Below are 22,567 nucleotides of genomic sequence, written 5' to 3' on the forward strand. Positions count from 1 at the left end.
GCATTAAAAATAAGTGTCTCCTGGGACTTCCCTGGTGGTCCAGTGGTTAAGACTCCATGCTTCCACTGCAGGGGCGCGGGTTCGATCCCTGATCGGGGAACTAAGATCCCGCATGCTGCCTGGCGTGGCCAAAAACTAAAAAATGTCTCCCCCAGACTCTCTGGGAGGGTGGAAGTCTCTGTCCTCTCCCCGCGTGCTTGGCTCTGGGGCGTGACTCATGCGCCAAGCTCTGGGGAGCAGGAGTCTGGGAGGGAGGTGGTCCTTGCTCCCTGGGTCCCTGCACTCCCAGGGTTTCCCCCCAACCCCTAGGCCCTGGTGTCTGGGGAGAGCGGGGGTCATGGTTCCCTGTCGTCTCCACCTCTGTCCCTGGCTCAGCACCGGGTCTTCTGTTGGGTTTGCAAAGTCCGCTGGACAAATGTCACATGTAGCGTGCTGCCCTGTGGTCTGGGCACTGAATGTTCATGGGAGGCGCCGGGAAGGCTGCTGCGGCAGAGCCTTCAAAGTGGTGTCTGTGTCAGGACTTCTTTGGTTGCAAGTGACAGAAGCACCTCAGTCTGGCTTAAGAAAAGAAAATCAGGAACTTATTGGCATAGATTCTGAAAAGGCTGGGTGTCTGCAGGGGCCCATGTCATCAGGAAGGGTGTGCTCCTGCTGAGCTGGCCTCACTCTCTGCTGGCGCCCTGCAGACCAGTGGAGAGGTGTGGTCCCCGCCTGCGTCCCAGAGTGCTCAGGTGGACATACCATCCTCTGGCCAGGCCACACAGTACCAGGGTAGGAGAGAAGTTGTTCCCCCATTTCCGCAGGGAAAGTTGGGGTGCTGCCACCTGAAAAGTGGGACAACAGCCATTTGCACCTTTGCAGTAGGGTTTGGACAGGACTGGACAGGAGGCCCCAGGTGGGTCAGGCTTGATAAGAGCAGAGTCTCCAGGACAGAAGTACCAGCGGCGTCCAGGCAGCAGTGATGGCCTTTCCCAGGAGCTGGGAGGACGCAGGTGGGCGAGGCCTGGAGGCAACCCTGGCTCTGTCACTCTGTCCATGAAGCATCCAGCAAGTTATGCCACCTCTGCGACCCTTGCTTTCCCATCTGTCAGCTGGAGGTAGAAACAGTCCCTCCCTCACAGGTGGCCACAGGGGTCCGCGAGGTCGGGGTGCAGGGTGCTTACTTGGCCAGGCTGTCCATCGTGAGCCCGGCGGCCAGTGGGGCAGGGGCCCCCGTCACACCTCCCCAGACCAGTGTCTGTTATTCCACCCGTCAGCTGGTGCTGAGGCAGCACTCAGCGTGTGAGGGAGAAAGGAAGTGCAAATCACTGGCAGCTCCTGAGAGCAACCAAGTCGCCACGTCAGCGCTGAGGACTGTATTCCAGCAACAGGCCGGAAGCGCGGGGGCGGCAGGGCCCGCACTGCTCCCCATACAGCTCTGTCACCTGAGCAGCTCCCCTCCTGGGCCTGATTACAGCCTGGGAAGGGCAGCGCCTGTGCATCACACCCGCCTCGCTTCGTCGTCACCAGGGTAACTGCGGGATGGTCGTTGGCAAGATGGCTCCCTGTTCCCTGACTTGCGGTAGGAAGGGCAGAAGCAGGCGTGCGGGAGGTCCCTGGCCCCGGGATAGCTGTAGGTGATGTGTGACTCCTGTCTCGGGCGGTCACCCCCCCACCCCGTGGGGCACCCCAGAGCAAGGCAGGAGCGGGGAAAGCGGGTCCCTCCCTCTCCCAGGTCCAAGTTTTGGTGGTGCAGCCCTTCTACCCTGAGGCTGTGGGTCCTGGGTAGGCCTGGACACCTCCCCGCGTGCAGATCTGTGCTCACACGTTCCTACCAAGCCCCGCGCCCTGGAGTCCCTACCCCACGTGGTCCTCCTGGGCCAGCTCCCTCCTCGGCTCCCGCTGCCTGAGCACACGCAGCTCCAGTGGCCGGTGCTCACCGCGTGCTCTCTCGGCCACCTGCTCGCAACTTTTGCGTTAGGATCGGGACCTGATGCTCAGGTTGTAGAGCCAGACCCGAACCTGGCAGCGCTGAGTATGCCCTGTCCCAGCACTGGCCCCGGCCCGGCCCTGCGGCCCACCGACAGCCAGGGACCCGCTGGGCACCCTTCCCGTGGTGGGTGTGGTTTGGCTGAGCGCCTCTGCCCTGCAGGCTCTGTGTGACCTCCCCGCGGTCCCCACTGGTGAGCAGACGTGGAAGCTGCACCCGAGTGGACACGTGGGGAGGAGCGTGGCCTGCAGCCGGAGGGCAGCGGGGGTCCCCAGAGGGATTTAAGCTGGAGGAGAAGGAAAAGTGAGAGGAGGTTTCTCTGTGAGCTCGGACGAGCCACGTGGTCTCCTTCACGTTGCTTCCGTCTTTGTTGGGGCCGAGCTGGGTGCCTTTCTTCACAAGGTTAGACACGGGATCTCCGTGGGACCCGGCATTCCTGTGCCTAGGGGTCCACCCAGCAGAGTCCAGCAGAGGCAGCCCCGCTCAGCACAGCTGAAGGGGGGCCTGGTGTCTGTGAGCAGGTGAATGGGTGACAGTGAGGTCTGGCCAGGCAGGGAGCGCTGCTCGGCTTTAAGGGGGAGGTGGCTGCAGCGTGATGATTCTGCCTGAGAGACACCAGACGCAAAAGACAGATACTGTGTGCATCCATTTCTGTGAATGTCCAGGGTCGGCCGGTCCACAGACAGCAGCAGCATGGAGGTTCCAGGGCTGGGCTGGGCTGGGAGGCCCGCTGAGGGCTGGCGAGGACGTGCCAGGAAAGGTGGTGCTGACGGTCGCGTGACCTTACGGATGTACTTAATGACACTGAGCTACACTTAGAACACAAATGTGCCCTTTTAATCTGCTTTACCACAAAGAAGAAAAGGGCGCCTGTCTTGCCTCAGCTCTGTCACCGCGACGCCTCCTGCTCATTCCACCCGCTCCCTCCAGCTCAGTCTGACTGTTGTCACCTCCTCTTCTCCGCAGCTGAACTTTGACCTGGACCGGGGCATGTTTCCAGTGGTCATCCAGGCCGTGGTGGATGAGGGGGATGGTGAGTGGCCTTTCCCTCCGGTCTCCCTCCCAGGCGTGCACACTTGGGAAGAGGCCCTTCTCACCCCAGTCAGCCGGGTCCAGAAACAGCGGACGACGTCGACTCAGCCTGCTGGCCGGGCTTGGGGCCGAGGGGCTCGGGCGCCGAGCGCTCCGTCTTCTGCTGCTGGTGCTGTCCCCGCGCCCCGGTGGCCGAGCCTGGCTCTCGCGGCGCTGGTGTCCGCCCTGCAGTGGAACGATGAAGGCTGTCGGCGCCACGCTGACCCCTCGCTGCCTGCCTCCTCCTGCCTGTCCTGCTGGCCTCTCCTTGCCCCTGCTGCAGGCTGCGGGGTCCCAGGCAAGGGTGCAGACACCCTGCCCGGCCCAGGCTCGTCCCCAGGCTCCTCAGCTCCTCCCCGTGCTGAGTGAGACGGCAGCAGAGCCAACCGTGGGCAGCCGGCAGTGGCTGCTTTGGGGCCGGGTGAGGTGTGGGTCGGAGGGAGCTGCAGGCAGAGGAGGGCGAGGCAAGGACAAGACCTCGGTGGGTCCTCAGAGGACAAGGCCCTGCCTGCAAGCTGAGAGCTGGGGACGTGCCAGCTGGAAAGAGGAAGCCCGGGGCGGGGGGCCGGGGGTGGTGGAGGCCGGCTCTGACCACTCTCCTCTCTCCCGGGCAGTTGTGGAAGTGACCGGCCACGCCCACGTGCTCTTGGCTGCCTTTGAAAAGGTAAGTGCCATCTTGCTCGTGATCGTCCAGCCGACCCCTCATTTGTCATCGTATCCTGCATGCAGTCGGTGCCCAGTAAATGCTGGTGGGGTAGACGAGGGTCTGCCACCTGCCTAGTACGGTCCTAGACGTGACATACATACTCTCCTGGGGTCCCCGAGTTGGGGGTGCCCCGCATAGAAAGAGACCATTTACATGGAAGGATTCATTTACTACTACCTTTTTAGCGTTACGTGTATTTGAACTTACGTGTTTGCCCTTTTTTCCACCAGACCTGAGTCCCCAGGCCCCTGACTGTCCATGCTTTGTGGCCGTGTTTACGGTGTGTGGTGGGGATGTTGGCTGGTGGTGAGGACAGTCGGCCTCACCACTGACTCTGCATTAGGGTGTCTCGGGTTCTAGGGATGGTCCTCTCACCGGGGTCCAGTTCCATGCGTCCGTGCATGCAGCGAGCGAGGGCCTGGCTGTGTTGGGACAGGGTCCCTGCTCACCGAGAGCCCTGCCAGAGTAGTGGGGTGTGTCCCCTATTTGAAAAGGCTACGGCTGATCCCCACCTTGTAGTGTTCCTTGACATTGGTCGGCACCGTGCAGTTGTGTGTTTAGCACCGGCCTGTGGCCCAGGTGGACGAGGAGCAAGGACCTCATGAGGAAACCAGTCTCAGACCACTTGTCCTGGACGTCCTGCCAACCCCTGGCTTCCTCAGCCCAGGGTGTGCCTACAGCCCCGAAAGCCTTAAGTGCAGAGCTCATCTCCTCCCTGTGATCTGGGTCTTTCCAGATGCCCCAAGGGATCAGTGGAGCTGGGCCCGAGGCCCCTCTGGTGACGTTGGGTCTGTGCTCTCCCTGGCCTCCTGGGGCTGTGGTGGAGGTGGCCCTCTCCATCTCTGGGCTCACCAGTTGTGCTCCCCAGACCGGCCTTGTCAGAGGAGATGGTGACTATTTACCATCTGTGTGCTCTGGCGGGGCGATGGGCCCTCACTGGCAGACACTCCATTCTGTGCTTCCAGTGTAGAGTCCAGTGAGAAACTACCTTATTTTTGGAATGCAGCGTGCTAGAAACTTCTGTCAGAACCCATCAGCCTTACAGAAAACGCCGGGCGCTGGTCTCGGTGGACTCAGAAGGGGTATTTGGTGCGCGAGAGTTCAGATCTGGTACCGTGCTTAACTGTGTGGACTCGGAGCCGTGTGCCTCCCCAGGTACCACCAGACGCATTTGCTCTATCTTGTTCTCACGGTTCTCAGAGCTTTGGGCCTTGCTGAGTACGTAAGCCAGTGACATCCTTGTGCTGTCTTCGCGATTCGACCAAGCCCTTTGAGGGCTGGAGCCGTCTGTCTTAGTTCTTGCCATCCAGGTGGGGAGGCGCCTATCCATTGTCAGAACTTGGCTGATGGTGGTGAACTTGAGTGTACTTGAGAACGACCCAGGGAGAGTTGGGTTTTGTAGGTCAGGGTGGGACCCAGGAGGCGATATTTTTAGAAGAGTCTCCGGGTAGTTTCGAAGCCAGGTCAGAGGGCCACAGTTGGAGGATCCCTGGCCTGTCTCTCGAGTCTTCGTGTGGCCCCTTCTTTATTTTCTTTTTTTTTAATATTTCTGCAGACATTTTATTTATTTATTTATTTACCCTTGGCTGTGTTGGGTCTTCGTCTCTGTGCGAGGGCCCTCTCCAGTTGCGGCAAGCAGGGGCCACTCCTCATCGCGGTGCGCGGGCCTCTCACTGTCGCTGGCCCCTTCTTTTTTTCAGCCGTGGTTGTGGGTTGACCAAGGACGGGCCTTCAGCACGGCCGAGTTAACCTCTCTGTCCTTCTTCCCTGCAGCACGTCGACGGCAGCTTCTCTGTGAAGCCTTTAAAGCAGAAGCAAATCGTAAGTCCATCAGAGGAAATACCGTGAGCCCTTTTGATTTAAAAGACAGGCGTGCACACGTGACCCAGTGGTCTCTGTGGATTATTCTCCCCAGGCCACCATGGCCACTGTGGAAGTAGCTGGTGACACCACTACTGTGGGCCCTGGGCTCCAGGAGTCAGGGTCAGGGTCACTGGGTGTGTCCGCGTGTACTGCATACCCACCACGTACCTGCATTGACCGTTGTAGCCGAATCTTGTCCAGCTTGAACTTAGTGAGTGTTCAGTAAACACTTGCCGAATGAATGAATGGACAGATGAAGGAAGAAGGGAAGGAAGGGAGGGAGGGATGGAGGAAGGGAGGGAGGAAAGAAGGGAGAAACACTGCAGCCTCCCCTCCTCCTCCTTACAAATTGCTGAAATTACCTCCGTGTTGGGCAAAGACTTAGATTGACTTAATCCATATTTGAGAGAAGGATGGAATATCTTGGAACCAATGGGAGCTATAGACCAGTACAGCCTTTCTTTGGGGTCCGTAATTCCATGGTCTAACACCAGGAAGAATTATCCCTGGTGGCCTCCGACTTAGGTAGGTTCTGTGAGGATTTAGCGGACAAGTTCGCCTGAAATGAGCCTGGAGACTGATTTAACAGCGGCCATGGTGGGGTCTGTCTCCAAAGCTGTGATTATCAGGTTATCCTGTGTGTAGCTGCTCAGGTGTGTCAGCCACAACCCGAGAGTGGTGTTGCTTGAGTTTTTTAAAAGAGGGGTTGAGAGAACTCTGGCAGGTGCAACACCTGGAGGTGGCAGGAGGGCAGGAGACCCCGGGGATGGTCTGGGTGCTTGTTTCAGGAGAGCTGACCAGCAGGGCTGTGGCTCTCAGGAGGAGTATCTGGCCCATAAACTGTGGTCAATTCGAGGCCTGACTCTGGTCACTCTTGTGGGGCTGGTGACAGGAGGGTCCAAGGTCGTTTTCCTCTGGGGTTGGGCACGGTAAGGTGGGCAGAAGATGTGGTCGCCGAGTCCGGGTAGAGCTAGGCTCTGCGCCCTCTGGGGCGGGCAGAACCTGGGCCCAGCCCAGTGTCCTTGCTACCAGTGGGCTGGGCAGGTGGTGGTTCTCCCTGCCTGTCTCCAGTAGTGCCCCGCTCCCTGGGGGTGGGGCTAGACAGAACCGCCAACCACGCCTGCCCCCAGGACCCGAGCCCGGCACCTGGGAGGGGTTGTCGGGAAAGGTGGGTGCAGAGGAGCCGTTGAGTTGGGAGCAAGTGCCCAGACACCTCTCTGCTCTCCAGGTGGACCGGGTCAGCTACCTGCTGCAGGAGATCTACGGCATTGAGAACAAGAACAACCAGGAGACAAAGGTGCGTGCTTGTGGCACCGCCGGGCCAGGCTGGCCATGCTCCCCTGTGCTCCTCCCAGCTGCTCGGAGGCGGGCCCGTGGGTGACCTGCTTGGGGCCCCTGTCCTGGCCAGGGCCCTGCAGGTTGGTGGCAGATGAGCCAGTTCCCTGCTGAGCCTTCCCCTGGAGACCCCAGGACCCCAGACTCCATCATTTTTCCTTAATTTTTAGAGTTAGCAGAGTCTGTGGGACATTGTCCTTTTTCCAGCAAATTCACTGGCTTGTTACCATCACTGGGCAGCTGGCCATCAAGGCAGCCTGGGGATGCCGGGCCCCCTCCTGCTGCCCCCTTCCCCGGTGCAGCCTTGGCCTTTCCCTTCTCTCATCAGCAGTTGAGCCCACGCTGCACCCGTAGGCCGGCTCGCCTTCCAATGCCTGTGACAGGAGCCTGGTGGTCCACAGAGCCAAGGTCTGGCACAGCCAGGGAATTAGTCCATGGCTTTGTCATTGTCTTAAGACACAAATGAAACTGCTGCCTCTTTTTAAAAACCTCTGGGGTCTCAGGCTAGCTTCCATGGTGGCTGGAACTGGCTGGATGCCAAGTGCTCTCTGCCCAGGTCATGTTTCTGCGTCAGAGGTCATCCGACTTCCCATAGAGGGCCCAGTAGTTAATGTCGTCGACCTCTATGGCATCTGTCACTTCTGTTCATGTGTCTAGCACTGCCGGGATCACGCAGAAGCAGCCACAGACATACAGAAACACAGGGGCAAGGCTGTGCTCTGGTGACACTTTGCTTCAGAAGCAGGCAGCAGGCTGGACTTGGCTGATGCCCGTTTTAGGCTGTTGCTATCTCTTGATCCAGAAGCTAATTTTGTTTTCCAGAAGGTGCCATTACTTAAGGAAAACATTTCAACAAGTTAGACTTGCCTGATTTATTTTGGGGGGGCCGCAATGCGCAGCTTGTGGGATCTTAGTTCCTCTACCAGGGATGGAGCCCAGGCCCCAGCAGAGAAAGCACGGAGTCCTAACCACTGGACCGCCCGGGAACTCCGTTGCCTTATTTTTGTTGTTGCTGTTTTAAGCAAGTAAATGGGCAGCCTTGGCAGATGCGAGTCTTCCCACATTTCCTCTTTGGTTCTGGGGAGGAGGAGACCCAAGTTCTCTTGATTTGGGGAGGTGTCTTGGGCTGGGGGGGTGTCCTGCTCTTTGGTGACCTTCCTCTGCCCCTGGGGCTTCCCTTTGCCACCGCAGCCCCCAGGGGAAGTGGGGACAGGAAGGCCCCCGGCCTCTGGCCTCGGGAGCCACCGACCCTGGGACCCTCGGTGTCCCCTCAGCCCTCAGACGAGGAGAACAGCGACAACAGCAACGAGTGTGTGGTGTGCCTGTCGGACCTACGGGACACGCTGATCCTGCCCTGCCGCCACCTGTGCCTCTGCAACTCGTGCGCCGACACGCTGCGCTACCAGGCCAGCAACTGCCCCATCTGCCGGCTGCGTGAGTGGGACGGGCGGGTGGGCGGGCAGGCAGGGAGACCGGCACGGTGGCAGACGTGGGCAGGGACCCCTGTGGCGATGGGGTGGCGCCGTCTGCCTCCAGGGAAGTCAGACGCAGGGCAAGCATCCAGGAGGGGCTGCAGGGCAGTGTGTGGGGTGAACTGCACAGAAGTGATCAGCAAGTCAGGTCTTTGTTTCAAAGAGTATGTGGGAAATATTTTGATAGAAAATTATAATAAAGTGAAAAGTGTGCTGGGTGTAAATGATCAAGGAGTTAAATTTGGTTTCCTTGAGCATCTGGACTTTCTCAGTCGGAAGTTGTCACGTTGGGGGAATTCCCTGGAGGTCCAGTGATTAGGACTGGGCGCTTTCACTGCTGAGGGCCCAGGTTCGATCCCTGGTCGGGAAACTGAGATCCCACGAGTGGCACACACGGCGTTAAAAAAAAAAGCTGTCACGTTGGGCCTAATTCTGAACAAAATATTCATCCTCCAGTAGAGAGTAGACATTCTCAGGTTGTGGGTCCTGCTGGTGGGTCAGCAGTCCTGGGCCCGGTTCCTGCTGGTCCTGGCGGGGACTGGGTGTGGGTGGCAAGAGCACCTTCCCATGGGAGCTGCAGGGCATTTTCTCTGAGGAGATAAATGACAGCTTTTTTTTTTTTTTTTAGCATAGACAAAGACTGTCAGATTTACTGTCACTTTCAGAAATAATGTATTGGTCGGTTTAAAACTCCAAGTGTGAAGATATCTCTTTATTGCTACACTTAGTTCTTAGGTTCATGACTGTTCACTATAAAACTCTCTTTCGTTGAGTAGTCTATGGCTATGTTAAAATTATGCTTCAAAGCAATTAATCAATATACATGGCCTTGGGAAACCCTGGGGGAGAAAAAGAAAGTGTGTTTTAAAAATAATAAAGCTTAGGGAGTTCCCTGGTGGCCTAGTGGTTAGGATTCCCAGCTTTCACTGCTGTGGCCCAGGTTCGATCACTAGTCGGGGAACCAAGATTCCGAAAGCTTCACAGTGAGGCAGAAAAAGACAAAAAAACAAAGCTTAGGATGATTTTTTTTTTAATGCAAATTATCTTTGTAATAAAGTGTTCTTTGCCCTATGTTTAGCATACTCAAAAACCTAACTTAGATTCAGTGAGTCTATATTGGTAACACGTTATTTTACTTTGTTTCTCAGTTTGATCTACTTTAGTTGTTTTTAGTGAATTGCATTCCAGGTTAAAGGTATTCCGTTGTTAGTATATACAGTAAGAGGAGATAAAGGGAGGGCATTTTGAAGGCATTTGTTCTAAGTAAATCATATTTTCATTTTCAATAATAAGTTAATACTCTTTTTTTTTTTTAACATCTTTATTGGAGTATAATTGCTTTACAATGGTGTGTTAGTTTCTGCTTTATAACAAAGTGAATCAGTTATACATATACATATGTTCCCATATCTCTTCCCTCTTGCGTCTCCCTCCCTCCCACCCTCCCTATCCCACCCCTCTAGGTGGTCACAAAGCACCGAGCTGATCTCCCTGTGCTATGCGGCTGCTTCCCACTAGCTATCTGTTTTACATTTGGTAGCGTATATATGTCCATGCCACTCTCTCACCCTGTCACATCTTACCCCTCCCCCTCCCCATATCCTCAAGTCCATTCTCTAGTAGGTCTGTGTCTTTATTCCCGTCTTGCCACTAGGTTCTTCATGACCTTTTTTTCCCCTTAGATTCCATATATATGTGTTAGCATACTGTATTTGTTTTTCTCTTTCTGACTTACTTCACTCTGTATGACAGACTCTAACTCCATCCACCTCACTACAAATACCTCCATTTCTTTTCTTTTTATGGCTGAGTAATATTCCATTGTATATATGTGCCACATCTTCTTTATCCATTCATCCGATGATGGACACTTAGGTTGCTGCCATGTCCTGGCTATTGTAAAGAGAACTGCAATGAACATTTTGGTACATGACTCTTTTTGAATTATGGTTTTCTCAGGGTATATGCCCAGTAGTGGGATTGCTGGGTCGTATGGTAGTTCTATTTTTAGTTTTTTAAGGAGCCTCCATACTGTTCTCCATAGTGGCTGTATCAATTGACATTCCCACCAACAGTGCAAGAGTGTTCCCTTTTCTCCACACCCTCTCCAGCATTTATTGTTTCTAGATTTTTTGATGATGGCCATTCTGACCGGTGGTAGGTGGTATCTCATTGTAGTTTTAATTTGCATTTCTCTAATGATTAATGATGTTGAGCATTCTTTCATGTGTCTGTTGGCAATCTGTATATCTTCTTTGGAGAAATGTCTATTTAGGTCTTCTGCCCATTTTTGGATTGGGTTGTTTGTTTTTTTGTTATTGAGCTGCATGAGCTGCTTGTAAATCTTGGAGATTAATCCTTTGTCAGTTGCTTCATTTGCAAATATTTTCTCCTATTCTGAGGGTTGTCTTTTGGTCTTGTTTATGGTTTCCTTTGCTGTGCAAAAGCTTTTAAGTTTCATTAGGTCCCATTTGTTTATTTGTGTTTTTATTTCCATTTCTCTAGGAGTTGGGTCAAAAAGGATCTTGCTGTGATTTATGTCATAGAGTGTTCTGCCTATGTTTTCCTCTAAGAGTTTGATAGTGTCTGGCCTTACATTTAGGTCTTTAATCCATTTTGAGTTTATTTTTGTGTATGGTGTTAGGGAGTGTTCTAATTTCATACTTTTACATGTACCTGTCCAGTTTTCCCAGCACCACTTATTGAAGAGGCTGTCTTTTCTCCACTGTATATGCTTGCCTCCTTTATCAAAGATAAGGTGACCATATGTGCGTGGGTTTATCTCTGGGCTTTCTATCCTGTTCCATTGATCCATGTTTCTGTTTTTGTGCCAGTACCAAACTGTCTTGATTACTGTAGCTTTGTAGTATAATCTGAAGTCAGGGAGCCTGATTCCTCCAGCTCCATTTTTTTTTTTTTTAAAGATTGATTGGTTGATTGATTGATTGATTGATTGCTATGTTGGGTCTTTGTTTCTGTGCTAGGGCTTTCTCTAGTTGTGGCAAGCGGGGGCCACTCTTCATCGCGGTGCGCGGGCCTCTCACTACCGTGGCCTCTCTTGTTGCAGAGCACAGGCTCCAGACGCGCAGGCTCAGTAGTTGTGGCTCACGGGCCTAGTTGCTCCATGGCATGTGGGATCTTCCCAGACCAGGGCTCGAACCCGTGTCCCCTGCATTAGCAGGCAGATTCTCAACCACTGCACCACCAGGGAAGCCCTCCAGCTCCATTTTTTGTTCTCAAGATTGCTTTGGCTATTCGGGGTCTTTTGTGTTTCCATACAAATTGTGAAATTTTTTGTTCTAGTTCTGTGAAAAATGCCAGTGGTAGTTTCATAGGGATTGCATTGAATCTGTAGATTGCTTTGGGTAGTAGAGTCATTTTCACAATGTTGATTCTTCCAATCCAAGAACGTGGTATATCTCTCCATCTATTTGTATCATCTTTAATTTCTTTCATCAGTGTCTTATAATTTTCTGCATACAGGTCTTTTGTCTCCTTAGGTAGGTTTATTCCTAGATATTTTATTCTTTTTGTTGCAATGGTAAACGGGAGTGTTTTCTTAATTTCACTTTCAGATTTTTCATCATTAGTGTATATGAATGCAAGAGATTTCTGTGCATTAATTCTGTATCCTGCTACTTTACCAAATTCATTGATTAGCTCTAGTAGTTTTCTGGTAGCAGTTTTAGGATTCTCTATGTATAGTATCATGTCATCTGCAAACAGTGACAGCTTTACTTCTTCTTTTCCGATTTGGATTCCTTTTATTTCTTTTTCTTCTCTGATTGCTGTGGCTAACACTTCCAAAACTATGTTGAATAATAGTGGTGAGAGTGGGCAACCTTGTCTTGTTCCTGACCTTAGTGGAAATGGTTTCAGTTTTTCACCATTGAGGACAATGTTGGCTGTGGGTTTGTCATATATGGCCTTTATTATGTTGAGGAAAGTTCCCTCTATGCCTACTTTCTGCAGGGCTTTTATCATAAATGGGTGTTGAATTTTGTCGAAAGCTTTCTCTGCATCTATTGAGATGATCATATGGTTTTTCTCCTTTAATTTGTTAATATGATGTATCACGTTGATTGATTTGCGTATATTGAAGAATCCTTGCATTCCTGGGATAAACCCCACTTGATCATGGTGTATGATCCTTTTAATGTGCTGTTGGATTCTGTTTGCTAGTATTTTGTTGAGGATTTTTGCATCTGTGTTCATCAGTGATATTGGCCTGTAGTTTTCTTTCTTTGTGACATCTTTGTCTGGTTTTGGTATCAGGGTGATGGTGGCCTTGTAGAATGAGTTGGGGAGTGTTCCTCCCTCTGCAATATTTTGGAAGAGTTTGAGAAGGATAGGTGTTAGCTCTTCTCTAAATGTTTGATAGAATTCGCCTGTGAAGCCATCTGGTCCTGGGCTTTTGTTTGTTGGAAGATTTTTAATCACAGTTTCAATTTCAGTGCTTGTGATTGGTCTGTTCATATTTTCTGTTTCTTCCTGGTTCTGTCTCGGCAGGTTGTGCATTTCTAAGAATTTGTCCATTTCTTCCAGGTTGTCCATTTTATTGGCATAGAGTTGCTTGTAGTAATCTCTCATGATCATTTGTATTTCTGCAGTGTCAGTGGTTACTTCTCCTTTTTCATTTCTAATTCAATTGATTTGAGTCTTCTCCCTTTTTCTCTTGATGAGTCTGGCTAATGGTTTATCAATTTTGTTTATCTTCTCAAAGAACCAGCTTTTAGTTTTATTGATCTTTGCTATTGTCTCCTTCATTTCTTTTTCATTTATTTCTGATCTGATCTTTATGATTTCTTTCCTTCTGCTAGCTTTGGGGTTTTTTTGTTCTTCTTTCTCTAATTGCTTTAGGTACAAGGTTAGGTTGTTTATTCGAGATGTTTCCTGTTTCTTGATGTAGGCTTGTATTGCTATAAAATTCCCTCTTAGAACTGCTTTTGCTGCATCCCATAGGTTTTGGGTCGTCGTGTCTCCATTGTCATTTGTTTCTAGGTATTTTTTGATTTCCCCTTTGATTTCTTCAGTGATCACTTCGTTATTAAGTAGTATATTGTGTAGCCTCCATGTGTTTGTATTTTTTACAGATCTTTTCCTGTAATTGATATCTAGTCTCATAGCGTTGTGGTCGGAAAAGATCCTTGATACGATTTCAATTTTCTTAAATTTACCAAGGCTTGATTTGTGACCCAAGATATGATCTATCCTGGAGAATGTTCCATGAGCACTTGAGAAAAATGTGTATTCTGTTGTTTTTGGGTGGAATGTCCTATAAATATCAATTAAGTCCATCTTGTTTAATGTATCATTTAAAGCTTGTGTTTCCTTATTTATTTTCATTTTGGATGATCTGTCCATTGGTGAAAGTGGGGTGTTAAAGTCCCCTACTATGATTGTGTTACTGTCGATTTCCCCTTTTATGGCTGTTAGTATTTGACTTATGTATTGAGGTGCTCCTATGTTGGGTGCATAAATATTTACAATTGTTATACCTTCTTCTTGGATCGATCCCTTGATCATTATATAGTGTCCTTCTTTGTCTCTTGTAATAGTCTTTATTTTAAAGTCTATTTTGTCTGATATGAGAAATGCTACTCCAGCTTTCTTTTGATTTCCATTTGCATGGACTATCTTTTTCCATCCCCTCACTTTCAGTCTGTATGTGTCCCTAGGTCTGAAGTGGGTCTCTTGTAGACAGCATATATATGGGTCTTGTTTTTGTATCCATTCAGCCAGTCTGTGTCTTTTGGTGGGAGCATTTAATCCATTTACATTTAAGGTAATTATCGATATGTATGTTCCTATTCCCATTTTCTTAAATGTTTTGGGTTTGTTATTATAGGTGTTTTCCTTCTCTTGTGTTTCTTGCCTAGAGAAGTTCCTTTAGCATTTGTTGTAAAGCTGGTTTGGTGGTGCTGAACTCTCTCAGCTTTTGCTTGTCTGTAAAGGTTTTAATTTCTCCATCAAATCTGAATGAGATCCTTGCTGTGTAGAGTAATCTTGGGTGTAGGTTTTTCTCCTTCATTACTTTAAGTATATCCTGCCACTCCCTTCTGGCTTGCAGAGTTTCTGCTGAAAGATCAGCTCTTAACCTTATGGGGATTCCCTTGTGTGTTATTTGTTGTTTTTCCCTTGCTGCTTTTAATATGTTTTCTTTATATTTAATTTTTGATAGTTTGATTAATATGTGTCTTGGCATGTTTCTCCTTGGATTTATCCTGTATGGGACTCTCTGTGCTTCCAGGACTTGATTAACTATTTCCTTTCCCATATTAGGGAAGTTTTCAACTATAATCTCTTCAAATATTTTCTCAGTCCCTTTCTTTTTCTCTTCTTCTTCTGGGACCCCTATAATTCAAATGTTGGTGCGTTTAATGTTGTCCCAGAGGTCTCTGAGACTGTTCTCAGTTCTTTTCATTCTTTTTTCTTTATTCTGCTCTGCAGTAGTTATTTCCACTATTTTATCTTCCAGGTCACTTACCCGTTCTTCTGCCTCAGTTATTCTGCTATTGATCCCTTCTAGAGTATTTTTAATTTCATTTATTGTGTTTTTCATCATTGCTTGGTTCCTCTTTAGTTCTTCTACGTCCTTGTTAAATGTTTCTTGCATTTTGTCTATTCTATTTCCAAGATTTTGGATCATCTTTACTATCATTATTCTGAATTCTTTTTCAGGTAGACTGCCTATTTCCTCTTCATTTGTTTGGTCTGGTGGGTTTTTGCCTTGCTCCTTCATCTGCTGTGTGTTTTTCTGTCTTCTCATTTTGTTTATCTTACTGTGTTTTGGGTCTCCTTTTCACAGGCTGCAGGTTCGTAGTTCCCATTGTTTTTGGTATCTGTCCCCAGTGGCTAAGGTTGGTTCAGTGGGTTGTGTAGGCTTCCTGGTGCAGGGGACTAGTGCCTGTGTTCTGGTGGATGAGGCTGGATCTTGTCTTTCTGGTGGTCAGGTCCACGTCTGGTGGTGTGTTTTGGGGTGTCTGTGGCCTTATTATGATTTTAGGCAGCCTCTCTGCTAATGGATGGGGCTGTGTTCCTGTCTTGCTAGTTGTTTGGCATAGGGTGTCCAGCACTGTAGCTTGCTGGTTGTTGAGTGAAGCTGGGTCTTGGTGTTGAGATGGAGATCTCTGAGAGATTTTTGCCGTTTGGTATTACGTGGAGCTGGGAGGTCTCTTGTGGACCAGTGTCCTGAAGTTGGCTCTCCCACCTCAGAGGCACAGCCCGGATGCCTGGCTGGAGCACCAAGAGCCTTTCATCCACACGGCTCAGAATAAAAGGGAGAAAAAATAGAAAGAAAGAAAGAAAGAGGGTAAAATAAAATAAAATAAAGCTATTATAATAAAAAATAAGAAAAAAATTAGTAAAAAATTTATGAAAAGATTTTTTTAAATTTTTTAAAATAAATTTATTAATTTTTTATAATAAAAAATAAGAAAAAAATTATTAAGAATAATATTTGTTAAGAAAAAATTTTTAATTTTTTAAAATAAAAAATAAGAAAAAACTTATTAAGAAATAAAGTTTTTTTTAATTTTTTAAAATAAAAAATAAGGAAAAAATTATTAAGAAAAAATTTATTAAGAAAAAAAATTTTTAAGTAAAAAAAAAAACAGACAGACCGAACCCTAGGACAAATGGTGAAAGCAAAGCTATACAGACAAAATCTCACCCAGAAGCATACACATACACACTCACAAAAAAAGGAAAAGGGGAAAAATTAATATATCCTGCTCCCAAAGTCCACCTGCTGAATTTGGGATGATTCGTTGTCTATTCAGGTATTCCACAGATGCAGGCACATCAAGTTGTTTGTGGAGCTTTAATCCGCTGCTCCTGAGGCTGCTGGGAGAGATTTCCCTTTCTGTTCTTTGTTCGTACAGCTCCCGGGTTCAGCTTTGGATTTGGACCCGCCTCTGTGTGTAGGTCGCCTGAGGGCGTCTGTTCTTCGCTCACACAGGACGGGGTTAAAGGAGCAGCTGCTTCGGGGGCTCTGGCTCACTCAGGCCGGGGGGAGGGAGGGGTATGGATGTGGGGCGAGCCTGCGGCGGCAGAGGCCAGCGTAACGTTGCAGCAGCCTGAGGCGCGCAGTGCGTTCTCCCGGGGAAGTTGTCCCTGGATCACGGGAGCCTGGCCGTGGCGGGCTGCACCGGCTCCCGGGAGGGGCGGTGTGGAGAGTGACCTGTGCTCGCACACAGGCTTCTTGGTGGCGGCAGCAGCAGCCTTAGCGTCTCATGCCTGTCTCTGGGGTCCGCGCTGATAGCCGCGGCTCGCGCCCGTCTCTGGAGCTCGTTTAGGCGGCGCTCTGAATACCCTCTCCTTGCGCACCACGAAACAAAGAGGCAAGAAAAAGTCTCTTGCCTGTTCGGCAGCTCCAGACTTTTTCCCGGACTCCCTCCCGGCTAGCTGTGGCGCACTAGCCCCCTTCAGGCTGTGTTCACGCCGCCAACCCCAGTCCTGTCCCTGGGATCCGACCAAGCCCGAGCCTCAGCTCCCAGCCCCCGCCCGCCCTGGCCGGGGAGCAGACAAGCCTCTCGGGCTGGTGAGTGCTGCTCGGCGCCGAGCCTCTGTGCGGGAATCTCTATGCTTTGCCCTCTGCACCCCTGTTGCTGCGCTCTCCTCCGTGGCCCCGAAGCTTCCCCCCTCCGCCACCCGCAGTCTCCGCCCGCGAAGGGGCTTCCTAGTGTGTGGAAACCTTTCCTCCTTCACAGCTCCCTCCCACTGGTGCAGGTCCTGTCCCTATTCTTTTGTCTCTGTTATTTCTTTTTCCTTTTGCCCTACCCAAGTACGTGGGGAGTTTCTTGCCTTTTGGGAGGTCTGACATCTTCTGCCAGCGTTCAGTGGGTGTTCTGTAGGAGCAGTTCCGCGTGTAGATGTATTTCTAATGTATCTGTGGGAAGGAGGGTGATCTCCGTGTCTTACTCTTCCGCCATCTTGCCAAGTTAATACTCTAATATCTCATGGACTATTACTTCACAACCAGCTTACTTTCAAAAAACAAATTCTTTATGCATTTGAAAACTAGAATTATGGTTATCTATTTCATCAGCTATATTTGACTGAATAAAATTCCTTGTATCTGAGAATTACTGTCTTCAGGAAATCATTCTTACTATTTGATTCCAAGAATGTGTCGTGCTTCCTTTGAGCTTCTGCCTTACTACCGGGAGGAAACTATTCATGTTCTTTCTGTTCTTTTTTTTTTCCCCTTTAACCTTATTTTTAAATTTTTTATTTCTTCTAGTTTTATTGAGATATAATTGACATACAGAACTGTATAAGTTTAAGATGTACAACATAATGATTTGACTTACATACATCACGAAATGAATATCACAATAAGTTTAGTGAACATCCATCATCTGATATAAAGAAATGATAGAAATTAAAGAAATTTTTAAAAATTTTTGTGTGTGTGATGAGAACTCTTAGAGTTTTCTCCCTTAACAACTTTTAGGTATAACACACAGCAATGTTAATTATATTTATCATGTTGTACGTTACATCCCTGGTACTTATTTATTTTGTAACTTGAAGTTTGTACCTTTTGACGGCCTTCATCTAATTCCCCCTCCCCCATCCCCACCTCTGGTGACCACAAATCTGATCTCTCTTTCTATGTGTGTATATGTTTGGGGTTTTTTTGTTTTGTTTTTTTTAATTAATTAATTTATTTATTTATTTATTTTGGCTGTGTTGGGTCTTCTTTTCTGTGCGAGGGCTTTCTCTAGTTGCGGCAAGCGGGGGCCACTCTTCATCGCCGTGCGCGGGCCTCTCACTGTCGCGGCCTCTCCTGTTGCGGAGCACAGGCTCCAGACGCGCAGGCTCAGTAATTGTGGCTCACGGGCCCAGTCGCTCTGCGGCATGTGGGATCTTCCCAGACCAGGGCTCGAACCCGTGTCCCCTGCATTGGCAGGCAGATTCCCAACCACTGCGCCACCAGGGAAGCCCCTGTATGTTTGTTTTTGAAGTGTAACTGACCTACAACACTGTGTTAGTTCCTGTTTTACAACATAATAATTATTTTCTGTACATTTCAAAATGATCATTACAGTAAGTCTAGTTATGGTCTGTTACCATACAAAGATATTACATAGTAATTGACTGTATTTCCCCACACTGTACATTTCATACCCATGACATTTATTTTGCAACTGGAAGTTTGTACCTCTTCATCTCCCTCACCTATTTCTTTCCTCTCCCCACCCACTCTCATCTGGTAGCCAGATGTTTGTTCTCTGTATCTATAACTCTTGTTTCTGTTTTGTTATGTTTATTCATTTATTTTGTTTTTTAGATTCCACATGTACGTGAAATCATATAGTATTTGTCTTTATCTGACTTATTTCATTTAGCATAATACTCTCTAGGTCCATCCATGTTGTTGCAAATGACAAGATTTTATTCTTTTTTTATGGTGTATATACAATAATAGTCCGTTGTATATACACCACATCTTTATTATCCATTTGTCTATTCATGGGCACTTTGGTTGATTCCATGTCTTAGCTATTGTAAATAATGCTGCAGAGAACATAGGGGTGCATATATCTTTTTTTTAATATAAATTTATTTATTTATTTATGGCTGTGTTGGGTCTTTGTTGCTGCGCGCACGCTTTTCTCTAGTTGCGGCGAGCGGGGGCTACTCTTCATTGCCGTGCTCGGGCTTCTCATTGCAGTGGCTTCTCTTGTTGTGGAGCACGGGCTCTAGGTATGCGGGCTTCAGTAGTTGTGGCTCATGGGCTCTAGAGTGCAGGCTCAGTAGTTGTGGCGCATGGGCTTAGTTCCTCCGCAGCATGTGGGATCTTCCCGGACCAGGGCTCGAACCCGTGTCCCCTGCATTGGCAGGCAAATTCTTAACCACTGCGCCACCAGGGAAGCCCCTCTGCCCATTTTTTAATCGGTTTGTTTGTTTTGATGTTGAGTTGTATGAGTTCTTTGAATATTTTGGATTTTAACCCTTTATCAGATATATTATTTGCAAATATCTTCTCCCATTCAGTAGGTGGACTTTTCATTTTGTTGATAGTTTCTTTTGCTGTGCAAAAGCTTTTTAGTGTGATGTAGTCCCATTTGTTTATTTTTGCTTTTGTTTCCCTTGCCTGAGGAGACATACCCCTCAAAATTTTACTGAGACTTATGTCAAAAAAAATACTGCCTTCGACTCAGAAACGTGGCTTGTCCTGGGATTGCTGCGGGGTGGGTGGGTGGTCAGTGTCCCCGAAACTTGGAGGGTCTCAGTGGTGCTGCCCCTTGCCTGACATGAGCCCTGTCCTTCTGCCACAGCTTTCCGGGCCCTTCTGCAGATCCGGGCAGTGAGGAAGAAGCCAGGAGCCCTGTCCCCCATCTCCTTCAGCCCCGTTTTGGCCCAGAGCATGGACCACGATGAACATTCTGTAAGTGCCTCTTCCTTCCTACATTGGAGGGTGTGGGGGTGGAGAGAAAAGGGGCCTGGAGGAAGCCCCTGCCTACTGTGCAGGGCCCGCCTTCATGTTAGGACAGCGCCTGGCTCCTGGTGGGGCTGGTCTGGTGGGAGCCAGTAGGTCAGGAGGCCCTGGAGGTGTGGCCTGGAGGAGGCTGCCCAGGCTCTGCCCTCAGGGTGGTGCCAGTCCAGGACCCAGATTATCTGGCCAGCACCCCTGCCTGCCAGCCCTCTGGGCCTCTGGCTCACCTGCCTGGCCCCGACGGGCAGCTGTGAAAATGTGTGGGGTGATCCAGGCTGGGCCCAGTGAGCTCTGGCTGCCGGATGGCGTTGCTTTTGCCAATAGCAAGAGCCTGAGATGCAGGTGACCCTTCGCTGAGTCTGAGCCGTGGTGTCGTCACCTCTGCTCCACCAAGGTGACCTTGAGAGAGAGGTGGGCAGAGACAGAGATAGGGAGGGAGAGACACAGAATTGCAGAGACATGGAGAGACAGATACGGAGAGAGGGAGAGACAGATGGGGATGAGGTTGAAAAGGGAGATGCTGGGAGATGGGCAGACAGGGAGACACAGAAAGAGACGTGGAGAGACACACAGGGTGGGGTTTAGCGGGTCGCTGAGGTGGGCAGGTGGGGGCAGAAGGACTGAGGACGGACGGGGGTAGGCCCGGCTCCTGGCTCCTAGGTCCCAGCTGGCTTTGAGCATTGTCAGCCAGTGAGCCTATTTTCTTGGCTCTCAATTGAGGTTGTTTGGATCCAGTGATTCTTAGAGGCCCTGCCAACTCTCTAAAAAGGAAAAGGAGGGCTTTCCTGGTGGCACAGTGCTTAAAAACCCGCCTGCCAATGCAGGGGACACGGGTTCGAGCCCTGGTCGGGGAAGATCCCACATGCTGCGGAGCAACTAAGCCCGTGTGCCACAACTACTGAGCCTGCGCTCTAGAGCCCGCGAGCCTAAAGCCCAGGCGCCTAGAGCCCATGCTCTGCAACAAGAGAAGCCACTGCCATGAGAAGCCCGCGCACCACAATGAAGAGTAGCCCCCGCTCACCGCAACTAGAGAAAGCCCACACGCAGCAACAAAGACCCAACGCAGCCAAAAATAAATAAATAAAATAAATAAATTTATTTTAAAAAAATAATAATAATAAAAAGGAAAAAGAGCCAAAGCCCTCTGGTTTGGCATACCCACAGAGGGCGCCTGCCCCAGGCCAGCAGGTGTGATGTGTTCAGCCCAGCATTTCTGAAAATTGGGCCAATGTTTAAAAGTCTAGGAATTTTCCTTAAGACTCAGATTTCTGGCTTCTCTTTCAAAATCTGAAGGTGTGGTCTCGCTGCTGGATCAGGAGCAAGGCTGCCCCTCGGGTTGGGGTGCCCATCACCCCGCTTCTCCCGGGCCAGCCACACTGTTTAGCCTGTGGGGCCCGTAGGCATCAGGGCTTCCGGCTCTGAAACCAGGCCCTCAGCCATTTAACAGTGGACTTGTTTTCAGAACAGTGTGTACTTTCTCCAGCACCATGTTTTTGGTGGAGAGAAGAACAGTACTGAGTTGTTCCTGCCCCCGAGAGAGGAGCTTTGCTATTCCACGGAGGGGTGGGCTCAGGTGGTGGGTTTTTATTGTCGCCTCTCCGGGTTTCTGCCCTGGCATCTGAGGGTCAGGCAGGATCCTCCCATGTTTATCCCTCTTGTCCTGAGAGCCGAAGTGCCTCCCACAGTGCAGGGCAGCCTGGGGCTTGGGTGCTAAACTCGCACTCCAGGGGGCCAGCGCCTTCCTCTCTGGAGGTTCCAGTCCCAAGTAAGTGGCCCTTGTTCTCTGCCACGTTCCCTGCACGAGCAATTTCCAAGTAGTACTAGAGTCCAAATTGGGCGTTTCCTCCGGTGAGTCTGTTAAGATCACCGCAGAGTGGGGGTCCTCGGGGGCTTTAGCCCCACCTTTAGGAGTTAGACTTGGTGATGAGTCAGTGAGGCTGTGCTGGGACCTCCGGGTCCCTTCCCTGTGCCCAGCCGGGCCCGCTTGTGGGGAGCGCTTGGCCACTGTCAGCACCTGCTGCTTAGGGTGACCCAGACCGTGAGTGGCCGCTGCGGACGGGGATGGGCTCTTCCAGAGCTGCAAGGATGTGCAGGCGCAGCCAACCCAGGCCCCAAGGCAGAACCCACGCTCGGCCAGGTCCCCACGATTTACATGCATGTAGAGTTTGCGAAGCGCTGGCTCATGGCACACCTGGAGACCAGCAGACCAGGGAGACCCCAGCCAGCCAGCTCCAGCGCCGCATGGGGGGTGGCAGCGGTAAAATCTATGATTTTTATCTTGACAGTGTCCCTTTAAAAAATCAAAGTCGCACCCTGCCTCACTGGCCAGCAAGAAACCTAAAAGGGAAACAGTAAGTGTGTTTGGCCCTGTGGCTACGTCTTTGCCCTGTGCCCTGATTATTGCACCAGTGACAAGAATGGGAAGTCACTTTCACCCCAGGCTAACGTGTTCTGTTCATTTAATCTGTCAAATCCACTCTCCCCAGTCCCGGCGTCCCTGCCCAGGAAGGGAGTTTTGTGGAACAAGCAAAGCTCAAGGTCTGTCGGCAGAAAGCCCCGGGCGCCCCTTCTCGCCAGCTCTGCTTCTGCCCGTGGTCTCCTGATGCCCTGTTTCCCTTTTTTTTCTTGCTGGCAGTGGAATGACGGAGGCGGAACTAAGGCTGCCGCTCTTGTTGCAAACGTCCCTCGTGCTTGCTCGCCCTGCA

The 22,567-nt window shown here is 50.0% G+C and overlaps 1 protein-coding gene across 4 annotated transcripts in view; it reads left to right on the forward strand.

Annotated features, from left to right (window-relative positions):
* Nucleotides 1–22,567, forward strand: part of MGRN1 (mahogunin ring finger 1) — a 61,433-nt gene that overhangs the window by 29,773 nt on the left and 9,093 nt on the right. For 2 of the 4 annotated variants that reach the window (XM_068565742.1, XM_068565744.1), the window contains exons 6-12: nt 2,936–3,002; nt 3,655–3,704; nt 5,520–5,567; nt 6,838–6,906; nt 8,219–8,378; nt 19,705–19,814; nt 22,148–22,213. In XM_068565742.1, coding sequence (XP_068421843.1) covers nt 2,936–3,002; nt 3,655–3,704; nt 5,520–5,567; nt 6,838–6,906; nt 8,219–8,378; nt 19,705–19,814; nt 22,148–22,213 — 570 coding nt within the window. The remainder of the gene's footprint in view (nt 1–2,935; nt 3,003–3,654; nt 3,705–5,519; nt 5,568–6,837; nt 6,907–8,218; nt 8,379–19,704; nt 19,815–22,147; nt 22,214–22,567) is intronic. The other 2 variants (XM_068565743.1, XM_068565745.1) reach the window with 1 other exon arrangement.

Source organism: Eschrichtius robustus, chromosome 16, assembly GCF_028021215.1.
Source record: "Eschrichtius robustus isolate mEscRob2 chromosome 16, mEscRob2.pri, whole genome shotgun sequence".
NCBI classification, from domain to species: Eukaryota; Metazoa; Chordata; class Mammalia; order Artiodactyla; family Eschrichtiidae; genus Eschrichtius; species Eschrichtius robustus.